The following is a 16,283-nucleotide window of genomic DNA, read 5'->3' as shown; positions in this document are numbered from 1 at the left end:
AAATTAAAAGTATGATAGCTTAATAACAACAACAACAACAACAACAACAACAACAACAATAATAGTGAAATCATTTTAAAATGTATTCTGGAAATAATATGGTGAACGGGTATAACAGAATAAGTAACAGTTACAGTGTGGGCCTAACTTCACTCTCGGGCAAAACCATGCACATACATAAGCGTAATGCTGTCATTTTGCTTTCAGGAGATCGAGGTCTAATAAATCCCTATGATAAATTTAGTTTTATGCGCTTAAGTGAGGAGAAATGAAATAGTAAAAGGTGAACGTTTGCTCTGGCGCTTATTGCCTTCCTGACGCGCATTACGCGGTAAATAACGCTGGCTTGAATTCAAATGCGGCTCGATTTTGCGGGAGCCAGGAGCGAGCCGGGAAGCTTTCGGGCAGTCGGTGAAGACGGTGTTTGTGTGCGTGCGTGCGTGCGTGCGTGCGTGTGTCCGCGCATATGTGCACTCGTCCACAAAAGGGGTCCTTCAAATAAAGGACTTAGACAACGTGAGAGCTCCATCTAGGTTGTTCTTTGTGGTACTGCGGGAGGATCGTGTGTTGTATAAATAGAATAATGGGCTGCAATAGCGACGTCTCTCTCGGATGCATTTTGTTCGCATTTCTAAGACTTTGTTTATTTCTGTACTGACCACACGTGCATTTAGGCAGATTCTGTCATGTTTTGTTGGTCTGAAAAACAAGGTTGTGAGATCGACATTGGAAAGTCTATTGATGGAAATGATTAATTAGTGAATTACATATTTGATGTAGGCTATTTCTATATCTCTTTTCCTTTCTGTCGATAAAAATACGCAAACCGTTAAAAATATAGTCCGTTACACATTTGTATATTTATTAAGCATTATCAGGCTGAAACATAGACAAGAATGAATATACTGTGCAATGGATCACTAATGATGAATTTTTCAGTAAGTCAAACCGCGAAGTAACAAATTGTTGTTGGTACAACTGACAAGTGACGTGAAATATTCAGCTTCTGTCAGACTGCAGTAAAGTTTAGAGCCACAGATGGACCGAAAATTGGGAACATATTTCACTGCCTCTCTTCTGAGATGTGTGTGTGTGTGTGTGTGTGTGTGTGTGTGTGTGTGTGTGTGTGTGTGTGTGTGTGTGTGTGTGTGTGTGTGTGTTTGAGAGAGAGAGAGTGTGTGGGTGTGGGTGTGTACAGCCACAAACGACATGAACACTCGATTTGCGATTCAGGAGTTAGATGACCATACTAAGGCTTCTGCAGCAATGTTAAACACAGTGTAAAATAAGATGGTACTCATTTGTTGGTGAGGCTAAACTTTTCGTTTTAGTTTTCAAGGTACATTTTCATAAGGAAGCATATAACACATTTTGGCAATGCATGATATGCAGCGAAAGATTACGGACGTATCTGCTTTCCAGGGCCCAGGGCCAGATGATGTTTGCGGTCAGGGACCTGACTAACCAGAATGGGGACCCATTGAAAAGCCTGGGTTAAAAAAGGCTTTGGTTTCCAATGGTGATACTTTTTCTTATTACAGCTATAACAAAATACGAGATTTCACCTTTCATTGTAAGTTCTGTTTATGTGCCTGCTGTTCCTACTAACCCTTCCCAGCCAATTTATTTTTAAAATGCTAGCTATGCTGTTGGCTTTAATTGGTGGGTCTACGCCAATTCTGACTTGTTTGAAATTAAACGAAAATGACTATTTCAAAAACTAGGGTGGGCAACTTCTAACCCGTTTCTTTCAGAAAAAAAGAAGGAGCCCTAAAGTAGCTTTCAAAGAGCCAATATGTTCTAGCTAGCTAGTGACCTAAGTTAATTTGCTAGCTAACAAACTGATTCAATTCTGCAAGTAAGCACACACACACACACACACACACACACACACACACACACACACACACACACACACACACATATATATATATATATATATATATATATATATATATATATATATATACACACACACACACACACACACACACACACACACACACACACACACACACACACTGTCGGTTCCAGAAGCAACCACAGTTACTGATGGAGAAAGCGCAGACGCCACTTCCATTTCTGACTCAAATGAAGACTTTAGATGTGGTGAAGCAGCTTTTTGTTAGGCATTTCAGTGCTATTGACACTAAATATATTTAGATAAACTAACATGCGAGTTAGATACCCCAATGTGAATAATGTAACTTAAGCTAAGACTTGTGTATCTCTGAACTGTGTTTGTCATATAAACAAGCAAGGTACACATGCACAAAATATTTGTCAAAAGCTAAAACGACACTTATAATGATAATAATAATAATAATAATAATACTCCACAGCCACATCACCTCACTCCTACGGCATGGCAGGTTAACCTTTTTAAAAAAAGAAGGCACACTAGCTCTTGGAGATCAGTGAGTTCTGTGGGGGGTCAGGATAGCAGCTCTCAGTTAAATACTGTATGCTTGACATGCTGGGATGTATAGTCGAGCAGGCAAGCTGGAGATGAGCGAGATGAGAGAGAGAGAGAGAGAGAGAGAGAGAGAGGGAGGGAGGGAGGGAGGGAGGGAGGGAGAGAAGGCAAGAGAGAAGCGTAAGCAAGCTACTGAACTGCAGGCTTATTTCATGCAAGGTTACACACATCAGTCAGTCAGTGGCCAGAGTGCCAGCTCTCCCCAGATTATACGCGCAACATGGCTCCCAGTCACAGGAAGGGCTTTTTGGAAGACTGACTTTAAAGAGGTGTGTGGTGGTTTAGGGAAAGAAGATATATGTATTCTGTGTTAATGGGCTGCTTTAAAGACTGCACTGGAAAAAGACTTGATTGACAGCCCTTAGGGCTTTTGTATTCTTGTGTGGTGGACTTAATACCTCCAGAAACCACAATGTATGGCCCTACCATTTCATTTTGCTGAATGAGACAGTGACTGTGTGCAGGGTTGGATAAATTATTGATTAAGAGACTAGAAAATTCAATTCATTTTATCCCCCCAAACACATTTCAAAAAAATCATCTGCAAGATCTGCACTTTTAACCACTTTCTGGCATGTGCTGCAGTGGCTGGAGACCATTTTGCTAATATTAGCATGGAAGCGCTTTCGCTGATGTGCTGATTGTGCTTTGGTTGTTTGTCCTGGATCCCCCAAGACCCGTCTCCACCCCACTGCTGAATCCTGTCCATTTGGACCATCAGTTACTTGCAGCAGGCATTTTCTGAACCGAACTGAAAGCGGGTTGGCAGCAGTGAGAGGTAGTGGGCGGACAGTTCCAGTTTTCAAAAAAAAAAAAAACTAGTGTTCTTCCACCTCTTGCTTTATACACCCCCACCCCCCCACAAAAAAAAACATGAGAAAAACATGAAATGTTGTTGAAAACATCTAACCTATTGCTCACAGCAAGTGTGAATATCAACTGCAAAAGGCTGCATGTTTAGAATAATATCAATGTTCAAAAGAATGTGTAAAATATGTAAAGGAGATGCACTTCCACACTCCAGTAGAGTACTTGCTTTTTTTCTTTCTTTTTTTTTTTTGTCAGCTCAGTGTATGAATAAGAATAAAAAGTTAAGCCTGGCGTTTAAAGGGTAAAAAATGCCAGCCGTGATTCATAGGCTATTAAGTAATGGCAGGTTCTTCCCAGGCCTCAGAGGTGACATGTACAACCTGAAAATGAGGCTTGTTTCTACTTACCCCATCCCACCCTACCCCACCATCCCCCTCCGACATTCCCTTTGTGTTAGAACAAGAGAAGGCACAGCCGTGATAGATTTGTGACAGAGAAGCAGGGTAAATTGCTTTTGTGAGAAAGTGGGTGATATATGGCAGAAAGCCTTGAGAGGTTCTTTAACGCACTGATAAATCTCTGTTCCCCTGTATGCCATCAAAAAGGGACTCCTTTTAATCTGGGTTAGAGGCTCAAGTGCTTGCGCTTCCTGTCCCGGTCCACTGACAGGCCATTGGATGGGAATGTCTACTGTTCTCTCTTACAGAGTGACATACTCCATTCCATGCCCAGCAGACAAAACGGCACCACAGGAGGAAGACTCATTTAAGCTATGGGACAGATATCATACACATAGACCCCTCATGCCACACTGACATCACCTGTCAGGCACTGGTTGCTTGCTAATGTTTAATAAAGTCTTTTTTTTTTTTGGCATGCCTTTTAAACGAAATGTAAATAAGGAGATGACGTTTTTATTATTGTTAAATGTTCTGCTGCAGCTGTGAAGTTTTTATTCACTTGAATCGGAGGCTTTTTAATCGCTTTAAAGGTTTAGGGTGAGAAGTCTGAGGCGTTGCGGGGAGAGGATACCCTCACTTCAAAATCCCCGTGGGTTTCCTTGCTTTTTTCTACGGCCCGGCGGTGGCATGGTAAACAGGCGTTCACCTTGTTGACACCCCTTATCTTTGGTCTCGATCAAAACTACCAGTACACTTGGACACAAGCCCACCTGACTAGGCACGACGATCATCGCTGACCGGTCACTCCGAGGACTCGGCATCGCTTCTTGCGGCTGGAGGAATTTTCCCGGCCATCGGAAGGGACTGTGCCGCAGTCAGCCTCGTGTGAACCTCGCTGGGCGAGAGCTCCTCGCCATTCTCCCCCAGAGCCTGTGGATTACAAACCATCATCCTGATAAACTGGAGCTGGTCAGCATTTCATTCATCCGTTCTCTTTACGCAGGGAAACTCATGCTGTCGTATCCTCTTTTTTTTTTTTTGTTATGACATTTCTGCATGGTGCCTCACCTGCAGGGCTGTGCGTTTTCCATGGCTTTGAGGAATCCCTTAAGTCACACCCCTTATCTCCGCGCACTGTGGATCGTCGCCACGGTACCCTTCGAAGGGATGGAGTATGAATGGTGGTGCGGCGGAGCTATTACTCTCCTCCCCTCGCACCTTTCGCCTTCAGTAAATACTCATGCTCGCTCCTCTGCACCTCCTCCACACGGCCCGAGGCGGTCAATAAAATTAGACGGAGGGGAACACGGCAAAATGGAGGCGGCGGTGAAATCCAAGCCGTGACGGCAGAATTATCCAGCTAACGGGGCTAACACAGATGGAAACCTCTAGAAAGGTGGGGTAACTGTGGCTGGTTGTGGTTATCGAACTGCGGGAATGTTTCTCCGGGATGACGGTATTATTCCGGAGTGGAACGTCTTCCCCTGCTGCATTAGAGCGCTGGTCTACAGAGTCAAGCAGGAGGAGTCAAACCAAGATGCTGTAGTTGGTCCTTTGTTGGCGCGCGACATATTTCAGCTAGATAACGCTGACCCAGGCTGCTTGAGGGCTAACTTGCTCAATCTAGACCACTGGAGAGTTGCACTGAAATTGATTTATCTGCACTTCAAAAAGAGCCAGGCTTCCTGCATTAAATTCGTTTGTACATATTCAACATTCTCGACTAGATAATACTATTTTTTTTCTCTGCTGCAGCATGGAAAGAAATCTGTGTAGGCATATTGTGCTGCACAAGAATCTATGCATGCACAAGCATCCGTAGGCACGTGGCATCGGAGGGCTTTTCTGTTCCACCGTACCCGTACTACAAGTGATTATTAGAACGAACGTTTCAGCATGTTTCCCGAGGTCAGGTTTATCCCGTAGGTGTGGAAGGACCTATTTTAAAGGGCACGCACATGCAACGTCTGAAAGCGCGTGCTACCCCAAAGCTCCCTCAGCCTCCCCTGTTTTCTCTGGGTCATTATCTCGCACACAGTGGACATCTGTCATCAAAATCACATTATAAGAAAATCGCAGCAATGGTATTTTACAGCGCCTCTCTGTACTGGGAATCTGGATCTTCTGTGTCCATGTATGGCGTGAGGCTTGGCTTTCAGAGCTATTTCCGCTTTCCTCTCATTGTAATGCTTTTGTGTTTCTTCTCATGCCCCCACTCTTCAATGCTGTCCTGTGCTCTCTTTCTAACGTCTTTGTACCGCACCGCCTCTCTCTCTCTCTCTCTCTCTCTCTCTCTCTCTCTCTCTCTCTCTCTCTCTCTCTCTCTCCCTCTCTCTCTCTCTCTCGCTTTGTCTGTCTCCAGTGCCTTTGACAGACTGGCTGTTTCAAAGTGGCACTGCACATAATTCAGCTGATCTTAAACTACGTCACGGCTCTGATTTGGGAAAAGAAAAGAACGAGGAGTTGGGGAGGGAGGGCAAGAGAAAGGCCAAATGCTTGGACGCTGGTTTTTTGTTTTTTTGGGTTTTATATCCCTGTACGAGCAAAGATCAGGACTGTCCAATCTCAGCAGGATGGCAGGGCGGCAGATCGGCATCCTGCTTGGACTGCGCCTACCCTCCCTTTCCTCGCGGATGGCTATTCAGAGGTGCACCGGCGCTATTTCCGGACAATAGATTGGAACGTCCGGGGTGCACCAGCTGTCTGGACCTCTGATTTCTCGACTGGGACGGCTGCTGAGTGCCAGACTTTGTCTGGATCCCGGACCAGCAACAGCAGGAGAGGGTGCGGTGGTGAGAGCCAACATGCAAGAGCAGACCACAGGAAGGGGGCAATCTGTATGCCTCTTTATAGACAGTTGGTGTGTCTCTGGGGATGGCACCTCATTAAATGTAACTGCCCTGATGGGGCCACGGGGATCCATAACCACTTCTACTGGGTAGACCCTTCAGAGTTTCTCGGAAGTGAGGTTTCGTTTTCAGTCAGGCCGACCAGAGTGTCAACACGTCAACAGAGGCATAGGGGACACTTGAAAAAAACGGCGAAGAGGACCAGGAACGATGGTTTTCTGATTGGCCACTTGCTTGATTACTGCTTTCTTGTCACTAGTGGCAAGCTCTTGTTCGAGTTGCATTTCGAGCGTTCCCACGAACTCCCCACCAGCCATGCCTTGTCTTCATAACCGTCTCGCTGATTTCAGCCACTGACCCGAGCAGCAACCGCAAGAGCTGCAGGCAACGCGTTCGTTCCCATCTCCCGTAATCACATGGGAGCGGGCGACAGATTTAAAAATGGGGGTTGGGTTGTTGGGTGGCAGCGTCGACGAGTCTAATTTCTCTGATGGCCCCATTCTGAAGGGCCTCTGTGTGAACGAGGATTTCGGTCCTCCAAAGAATGGGATTGGATTTCATAAGAGTCCGGATTTTCCATGTCGTTATGTCTGCGGCACTTCCAGTGCTGGGTGTAATCCTCTTACTTGGTCTGTAGCACAGTGCACACCAATCTGATTAGATTCTTGTGAAATACAAGCAAACCCTGTCTTTATCATTTCTTAAAGGCATCATAGTGATAGCAAGGTTTTTTAAATACCTTCAAAAGAGATTAAATTATTTCAACAAGAACAAAGTGACAAATGACAAGTAGTGTAACATTGGTATTTTAGTTGCTATCGAGGATTCAACCAGCAGTACAGTTTGCCTTTGAAGTTGTCAGATGTTTTTGTTAAACGTACTAGTTATATGAAATACACACATATGCACAAATGGTTCCATCACTAATGTTGTTGAATGAAAACAATGAATGAGATCAATAGTAGGGAATATAGTTGTGCCTGTTTTCTTGATAGGAACAATCCTTATTCTCTGTGATCCTCTGAAGCAGAAAGCCTGCAGCTTACATACATCTGTTACAGTCGGACAGGTTAAATCTTAAGCAAGCGCGAACACTCTTGCGGGGAGAAATTCACTTCTTAGTGTGTCTTGCTTGATCTAATGGCTACATCTCTTTCTGTCTTTCTCTCTCTTATTTTATTGTGAGTTATTTACCATGAGGTTAACTCAATTCTAACACATCAAATGCTCCTGACCAGGCTGTGTGTAAATCAGTGCAACTGAGCCCGACACTCGGAATGAACCTGATTTTAGTTCTTTATTAACTTTACAACCTAATAATAATCTCATAACACCCACTCTAATGATAAATGCTGCACTCCCCTGGCTAATAAATGACTTGTAAATTGTGGATATTGACTGGCTTGCAGCATATTCTCCTGTAAAAATGGATAGGAAGTGCAACTATACACTTAATACTGTATGCATGTGTAGTACACACACACACACACACACACTCACACACGCATATAGCTTTTTTATACTTGCATAGCTGAAGATCTAGTCTGACCCTCTGGAGCGATAGAAACATCTATTTACTAACCTTGGGCTGGTACAGAAGAAATATCGCTAAAGTCAGGTCTATATTTAAGCCCCTCCAATGCCATTCCATAGTGCCATGCTCCAACTGAATGGGACGTCTCGAGCTGGAGGGCAGACCATTGCTAATGCTCCTTTGATGTTTATGTTCCAGCGCAATGCCTGCATAAATGATTTATACTGTGTGCACCCTGGGCGCCGCCAAAAGCAGCATGGGCTTAAATGAATGGGTTTTGACTGTAAGGTAAATAGGTCACACCCGAGGCTGCGGCGAGGTGGCCGGAGACGCTCACACACCCACTCTGCGTAGGTCGCGCCGACCTAATGAATGCTGGGAGACCCGGACGACAGCTGCAGGAGCCGGAGCCGGAGCCCGGCAATTATTGCATCCCTTTCACCGGAGCTTTTAAAAGTGTTTCGCCTTTTTCCGCCCTCATGCCCGATTTTCCCTGCACGCGTTTCTTTCTCGCTCCAAGCCGGTTAATGAAGGATAATCGTGGGGGCTTTTTACGTTTAGTAACTACAAACTTCTTTGACTTCAAAATCGAGAACTTGGATACGAAGTGGTCTTTGTCTAGGAAGCGCGGCAAGGCAGAGGGGTTTCTACCAGTGACTTACGGTTGTAATTCCCAATTAGTGATGGAAGCATGGCTGTATTCTACTGTTTTTCTTTTTTTTTTTTTTCTTGTCTGCATTAAGCATGTTTATGATATATTTGTCGAATTTTATCAAAACACTGTTGGATACATGCAAAATGTATGATCTTAATCCCCTCAGTACTTCAGTCAATGTTTTATGTCATGTTCTAAGAACAAACAAACATAAAAAATTCATCTTGTTTATAAACCATGCCTCTCTAAAGATGCGTGAAAGATAAGCTTATTCAAATCACGATAACGCAGCCTTAACGATCAGACGCTTTTGATCATTAATAACGATTAAAGCATTGTAAAAAAGCCATATTGTTAAACTGGAGAATAACCCATAAATAAATAAAGCAGGTAATATTACATCAATGGGCATACAGCGCTCTACGCATTTTTCCAGATAGCGTCTGCTGCGATGTTTTGGGAAACACAACAGCACATAATTCCTCTACTAATTCCGGGTTTTAGATACTAATTACCCCAAAAGTACCGATCTGTTGCAGAAACTGTGGATCAATCTAGCATGTTATGTCCATGACCCTCTCTGCCACTGCCCCCCCTCCTCCCCCCCTCCTCCTCCTCCCCCCCTCCTCCTCTGTGGCTTCCTGATGGCTTGCACATTTTTACCTTCATTTTCTTTTCCACCCCCCCCCCCCCTTTCTCTATCGGGGGGAGGCGGGGAGGCAGGAGGCTAAATTAACATCCTGTTAAAAGCCAATGTGAGTTGATTTGCATGTGTTGCTATGTGTGTTAGCTGTGCTGTCGAATTCAATTAATGCTCCCAACTCACCACTGATAAACCGTTTGCATTGTTCTTTGCTTTAAAATAAAAAGGAAAGCAAACAGAAGCGAAGCTATAAAAGACAGTTATGTGTGAAAGTTTGTTTGTAGTCATGTACTGCCAGCTACGACACACTATACCTACTGCCAGAATTGTTATAAGCTCTCTTTTTTTTGCTTTCTCTCTGAAGATCTTGTATCAAGCCTAGTTTTCACGAACCTTTATTCTGTCTCTAGAATTTGGAATGATCGGAGAGCATACTGTAAAAAGCCAACGGCCAAGATCAGTTCATGACACAAAGGGTCGACAGGAGCAAGATGAGTCTGCTAAATTTATGGCACAAACTGGTAATACAATAGTTACGTTTCTTTCCTTTATTATGTGAACTAAACTTAATTTCATCTAAGTCACTTTGCATGCTCTCTCTTACACCGCACCTTTTTAAGTGACAATGCTTTTTTTTCCTCTTTCAAATTTATTTTTGTCCCTTCTTGTCATGGTCACGTAGAGACGTAGGAGCTCTCGAAGGGCTCTCGCCGTACGCTTCAGCTGGACCGGCTTGGAGGGAGCCGTCCAGTTCGCTTCTTTGGATTTTTTTTTTGTTGTTGGCTTATTTTTTTGCTTCCCGTACCGCAGCGGACAGACCGTAGGCTCACGCTTGTGTCTTAGAACTTGGCACATCTTACTCGAAAGGCGTGAATAAACATAAGGAGAGGGAAACCCCGCTTTAGACACAATAAGTAAAGATTTTTGCCACAATAAGTAAAGATGTTCTGTAATAGACATAAAAATGATTTGAATATGCCAAGTTATATATATCGATATATATAGTAAATAACAATGCTGTTCTCTCTTTTTAAAAAATAACTTGCCCCTCCCTTTTTTGTTTTTGCATGACCAGTTTGTAGGAATATCTTGGAGAGGGGAAGATTTAGTGCTGTGCTGCTGTTTTCTTTGTGATTTCCTCATTTGTTACATTTTGTCCACTTTTTTTTTGTTTGCACGCGCATGAGATGAGTACGTCTGCACATATTCATTTAAGTTGCAAATCACTCTGCAAACTAAACCCTAATGGTGACTTTCTCATCCTAATCCACCTTTTTAAGTTCCATCTGCACAACTTCGTTCGTTGTGCTTTTTTTTTAGTTTGGCCATTTCAAGCCATCTGATTTGTTGCACCACTTCATTAGAACAAAACAAAAACAGCAACCAACAGAAAATTGATCCACCTCTAAGTCCAATCAGCCTAATGCTTTAGAATATAAAAGTTATCCTTCATTCGTATCAGTCACATTTTATTGTATTCGGAGCACTGAAAATGTCATGCTGAAAAAAGAACACATTTTATAATGGTAGCCAAATTAAAACAAAATAAAAAATGCATAGCCTTATATCCACCAAAATCTGAATCCTTAGAATGTTTCAAGCACATCTGAGCACTATACACAAAAAGGATTAAGGACGAGTTAACGAAAATCCTATCGTGATCACGGTTATCATATAATTATTGTTCTGAGACAAGACATTAAGGTGCTTGGTCCAGTATTTCTGTCACTTTGTTCAGCATCACATGGCAATTAGACTAATTAACAATTTGCTTACTGCATAATTTTTACATTTTTTTCATTTGTCTTTTAACTTTTTTTCTAAAAAGCAGATAACAGTGATATAGTGTGGATGTTTACCTGTGACAAACAATCTACTGGATTTAGTAGAATGCCAAAAGCTGTTTGCATTTGGTACGGTCTTGCAATTGCTTATTGGGAATTACAACTAATAAAATGGCATAATCATGACATTACCCTAAAAAACGAATATTTGTTGGAGCAACTGGCATGATATTTTTTCTTTGTCTGTATTAATATAGCAGCTGAGAAAGGAAATAAGAGAGCCAGTCTGAGAAACTCTCATCGAGCTTTCGACATTGCTGACTTCAATTCGTTAGCATACAGACGCTGGCGCTATTTAAAACGATGTTATGTCCATGTCAGGTTCAACAAAAATAGACCCTAAGAGTGCTTGGATTGTTTGTCGTCAGCAGAGAAGTTTCTCACTCTCAGTGCAGTGAACCCTGCTGCTCAGATCTGCTGAACATGACCGAGGATTCCGTCCTCCTGGATTCGTGTTTTTCTTTTTCCAGTTAATCCTCGGTCATGCGGGATTAAATCGAGAAACTCCCGACCTTCAGGTTCTGAAGCGCTGCCTCAGAGATTAAGCAAGATCTGGACTAAATGACAAACCGTAGTCAGTTGCAAACTAACACTCATCACAGGTCATCCTCTTAACTTTTAGAAGCCATGCTGCATGCATCTTACATGTTTTATCATGGTTTATGCTTTCGTTTTCCTGGTATTAGTTCTTTTCCTTTTTAAAATTTATTTTTTATTTTTTAAGTTGGTTTCATCAAGTTGTCTGCATGCCTTACTTTTAGAGACTAAGATGAAGTATAGTCCCAGTACCCTTAAATCTGAAGTCGGGCACCCATTTCTGGTATGTGAAGTTACACGGTGGCCACGCGTTTAAGACGCATTGTGATCTTGCACTGAATAAAGAAGCAGCTCAAGAACAGCCCGCTCAGAGATAATGATAAAGATTCTGTGAGAGTCTTTGAGTTTACAGCATGCCATGTCTGTGCGGAGAAACGCATAGGAACGGAGGCAGGTCTCGCCTACCGGTGGTAGAGGCAATGAAAACAACACGTTTTTAGCACGTCTGTTTTATATTTGGGCAGTTTGTTTCATTCGTGCAGGATCACAATGTAATTATGAGAAACTGTCATTGCTGATTTATACCATGCTCGCCCCCTCCCCCCGGCCTTAGACAGAATACTGTACTGCGCCCCGTGTGGCCTCTCATGTAACTTTGTCTAGCCCCACCTGTTCCGTCTGGCCCCGCCCACCAGGCTGTCATGTGACCTTGTTGCTGCTTTTAATTGGTGTCACCCTTCTCCTGTACAGGTGACCCAGGTGCTGAGGAGTGGTCCCAGTGGAGCTCTTGCTCAGTTACATGCGGTCAAGGGTCGCAGGTGCGAACAAGAACATGTGTCTCACCTTACGGAACGCACTGCAGCGGCCCTTTAAGAGAATCAAGGGTTTGCAATAACACTGCCCCCTGTCCAGGTAGTGTTAGCCGCAGATGCACGATCGTCACTTCCTGTCTAATACTGTATATATATATATATGTATATATTATATATGCACACACACACGCACGCATCCAATTTTTCATCTATTTAATCTCTTTATCATTCAGAAATGTTTCTGTTGTGCTTGCCTTCTGTTGTCTTATAAAGTTGTTATTATTATTATTATTATTATTATTATTATTATTATTATTATTATTATTGCTGCCATTGTTTGTTCTAAAGTATGTCATGAGATGACAATCACTTTCCTTGTCATAGACCATTTCATCATATTACGTCACGTGCTGTCTTTTATGTTCTTTCATGTCCTGTTGTAGTTGTTGGAAGTTTATTCCCATTGCCTTCATCTATGACTCTCTTGCCTAAAATGATGTGGAAACATTACAAAGTGATTGTCGGCGGGAAACAAATTCACGGCTCTGGCCTGACTGTGCTAACAAGCGGAATATTGCCTACGTTTAGTAAGAAAAATGAAGCAAATTGCTCTTTTTTGCTTCCACCTTCGGACCTTGTAGTGAAGCGAGGCCACGCGGCAGCGTCAACCCTTTCTTTCAAAACGTATAATTTCGGGTCAGGCTATTTTCCTTTTTCCTTTCTTTTTTTTTTTTTAAATATAATCTCGGAGAAGTTCATATAATATTGTCTCAGCAGGATCTGGGTCACCAGCTAATGGCGATTCTTACCGAATTGCTGTTTACTGTGAACACACAAAGCGGTGCTGTATTAACACGTGACTCTTAAAAGCAGAAACGTGCACCAATCACAGTGAACTGGCCACTCGCTGAGGTCATTTCCATGCGCTGTAAATATTTTTAACTGGCCCGCTGAAAAGGCTGGATTGGAGAACTTCAAATACTTGTGGAAATGTCATTGATTGGTTGCCTGGGTACTACTAGGACATATTACAGAAACCTGCCCACATTCCTGCTTTGGAATGGGATGAATTTCTGAAAGGAATGGATGGAATAATAAAACATCCCTGAAATTACATTTCTTTGACAAGATTGAGCGGGAGGCAGGGGGTGGGGTGGATTTACCCCTGAATTTTATTAAAATTCCCATGCACAACTTTGCCTGACATTTTCTCACATAAATCGAAATGGCCCTCAATGAAGTGCGAAGGTGGCATTTGCTATAAGTGTCAGAGTTTCCTTTAGCCTTCAAAGGATACAAAACGATTTTCAGAAACAATATGCCGTAAAAAGTTCAGCACGGCTCAACGTGGTGGTTTTAGACTAACGCGCTCTAACCGGGCCAAGTCAGGAAGACAGAAAATGCAGAAGCTGCACTGTGCTGAATTTATCATTTTCCTTCCCCCTATCAGTAACACTTAATGCAATGAAACTCTAACTATGTCTCCAGGTGCCACTGTGAATATCGACTGAGAAAAAGAAGTTATTGAAATGCTGGAATAAAAACTACCCCCTTCTCCATCCGTTACAGCTGGGGCTGTGGCCTAAACGGAGCAAGTCCGGACCTCATTCACACCCCCACACCCCAACCCCTTCCCCCTTCCGACACCATCGGATGGTAATGTGCCATCTTTCAGGGAAGACTTTGGAAAAAATAATATCGCAAAATCAACAGTGGAAATTCTGAATAGGGGGAGATTGCGAGCTAAAGGAACCCCCCGGACAGTTTGGGGGCCGGCCGCGCCGTCACCAAATAACTGTTGCGTCCAGTAGCAAGCGGGTAGCGGCGAACAGACAAAGCGGGCATCCTTCCGAGCAACCGCCACCTTGGGGAAGGAGGGTTTCGACCGCCCGGCCGACGCACTCTTTACGGTTCTCGAGCAGAGCACGGTTTGGCTTTTAATCTCTTTTAAGCACTTTTAGCCGAAGCGGACGAGAGCGACAGGGAATCGGAGGGTCTGTCGATGGCGTCTGGCCGGGAGACGGGGGTAGCCTCCTATAGACGCCTCCTTGATACCATTCGGCACAAAAATAAGGCCTCACATGGCCCCGCGTAGGTTCCTCGTCCTCCTCGTGGTTTGCTTTTAATTAAAACAATGTTTGAGCAGGGGTCCAACTTTCATTACGCAGTTTTGGTAAGGGGAGAGGAGGGGCCCCACGCAGAGAAGCCAGGCCACACTGCACATGGAGGATATTAGTGCCGTTACCCGTAGGTCAATACGAGATTTAAAAAAAAAACATGTAGGGCATGAAGATTAAATAAATATATAAAACACATGTTCTTGTTTCGTACGGAGTGTCTCTCTGTCTGCAGCACGCCCTGGTCTCAAACTCGGGCGATCTGTAAAGAGGTCGTCCGGTGTCAACCAACTTTCCTTAAGTGCTGAATGAGAGAACTTTGGGGTACTTTCTGATGTGTTGAAAATGAAGGCTTTTGCACCTGTACTCTAACCTCAGTTACTGCTTACATATATTTTTGGAGTCAAAATGTGTCGAGAAAGTAAAAAGTAGCAGACCAAAGTAACTTTGTAATAACTTAATCTTGTTTTGACTCAAGGACTACTGATCAAGCTGCATTTAACTTAATATTATGTCAGGATTTCTTAACCACAATTTTCCTGTTCTAACTCGAGTAATACTGTGGTGTCGGACGTGAGTATTTGCTGTTTTTTGCTGAAGGTGCATGGTGTGCCTTCTTGTGAGTGTGCGTTGTGGCGTGTGATTTGGAAGTGTGTGGGTGGCAGTCTGCTGGGTGTATCCTAACTCCTTTTCTCTGTTGGCAGTGCATGGCGTTTGGGAGGAGTGGTCTCCCTGGAGTCTGTGCTCCTTCACCTGTGGGCGCGGCCACCGCACCCGGACCCGCGTGTGCACCCAGCCACAGCACGGCGGCCGGGCATGCGACGGGCCCGAGACCCAGAGCAAGCTGTGCAACATCGCCCTCTGCCCAGGTCTGTACTCGCCCTCCTCTGTCTTCCACCGCGTCGCTGTCCGGTCGTGCCTTCGGTCCCCGGCTCTCCCCACGTTGCTCTCCTCCGTCCCTGAAGCGCCAACGGCCCTGTAGCCCGCTGTCTCCGCCTCCCGTGTTTAGGGTTGCCATGGGGGGGTTGGTTTTGAGAGCATGCATGCTTACAAGAGCGTGGCCTGCGAAAATCGCTCTGTGATGACTGATCGCTGATTAGCGGCGACAGGCTCTCCGGCCCGGCTTGGCTGGAACAGCCGACAGACTGCACGCCGTCCTTTCGCGGCGCACTCAGTCGGCCCTCCTTAAAAGTCTCAGCCAGTCCAGCAGGGGACAGACGAAAGAAAGCCAGGCAATTAGCAGCTCCGCCATGCCACTCTATGGCCGTGAGCTCATCCAGAGGGTGTCTTCGGTTGCCAGGCACGCACCGAGAAGCACATTTTCGTGCAGGCCGGTTTGGAGTCGACCGCGGCGGCTGCTGCCGATGGACTGACATCGATGTTAAACGGTCGTCACACTGTGTTCTTTTTTTTTTTTTTTTTTTTTTTTTTTTTTTTTTGGTGGAGTGTTTGTTTTTTGGGGTGTTTGGTCCTCACTGGAAAAACAGAGCAAGAAAAACTGAAATCTTTAACTCATTTGCACATTTTCAAGCAGAATATTATATCACCAGCAAGTTCACAAACTGTGGACCCTAAATACAGAACAGCAAACACAACCATCACATA

General features: G+C 44.1%; 1 protein-coding gene across 6 annotated transcripts in view; it reads left to right on the top strand.

The window, feature by feature from the left end:
* Positions 1-16,283, top strand: part of adgrb3 (adhesion G protein-coupled receptor B3) — a 128,671-nt gene that overhangs the window by 45,002 nt on the left and 67,386 nt on the right. For all 6 annotated transcript variants that reach the window (XM_081714589.1, XM_081714588.1, XM_035529943.2 and 3 more), the window contains 3 exons: positions 9,779-9,889; positions 12,500-12,661; positions 15,383-15,547. In XM_081714589.1, the coding sequence (XP_081570715.1) occupies positions 9,779-9,889; positions 12,500-12,661; positions 15,383-15,547 (438 nt within the window). The remainder of the gene's footprint in view (positions 1-9,778; positions 9,890-12,499; positions 12,662-15,382; positions 15,548-16,283) is intronic.

Source organism: Electrophorus electricus, chromosome 5 (assembly GCF_041902795.1).
Source record: "Electrophorus electricus isolate QZ-2024a chromosome 5, ASM4190279v1, whole genome shotgun sequence".
Classification (NCBI taxonomy): domain Eukaryota; kingdom Metazoa; phylum Chordata; class Actinopteri; order Gymnotiformes; family Gymnotidae; genus Electrophorus; species Electrophorus electricus.
Note: the sequence above shows the minus strand (reverse complement) of the source record. Positions and strands in the feature narration are given on the sequence as shown.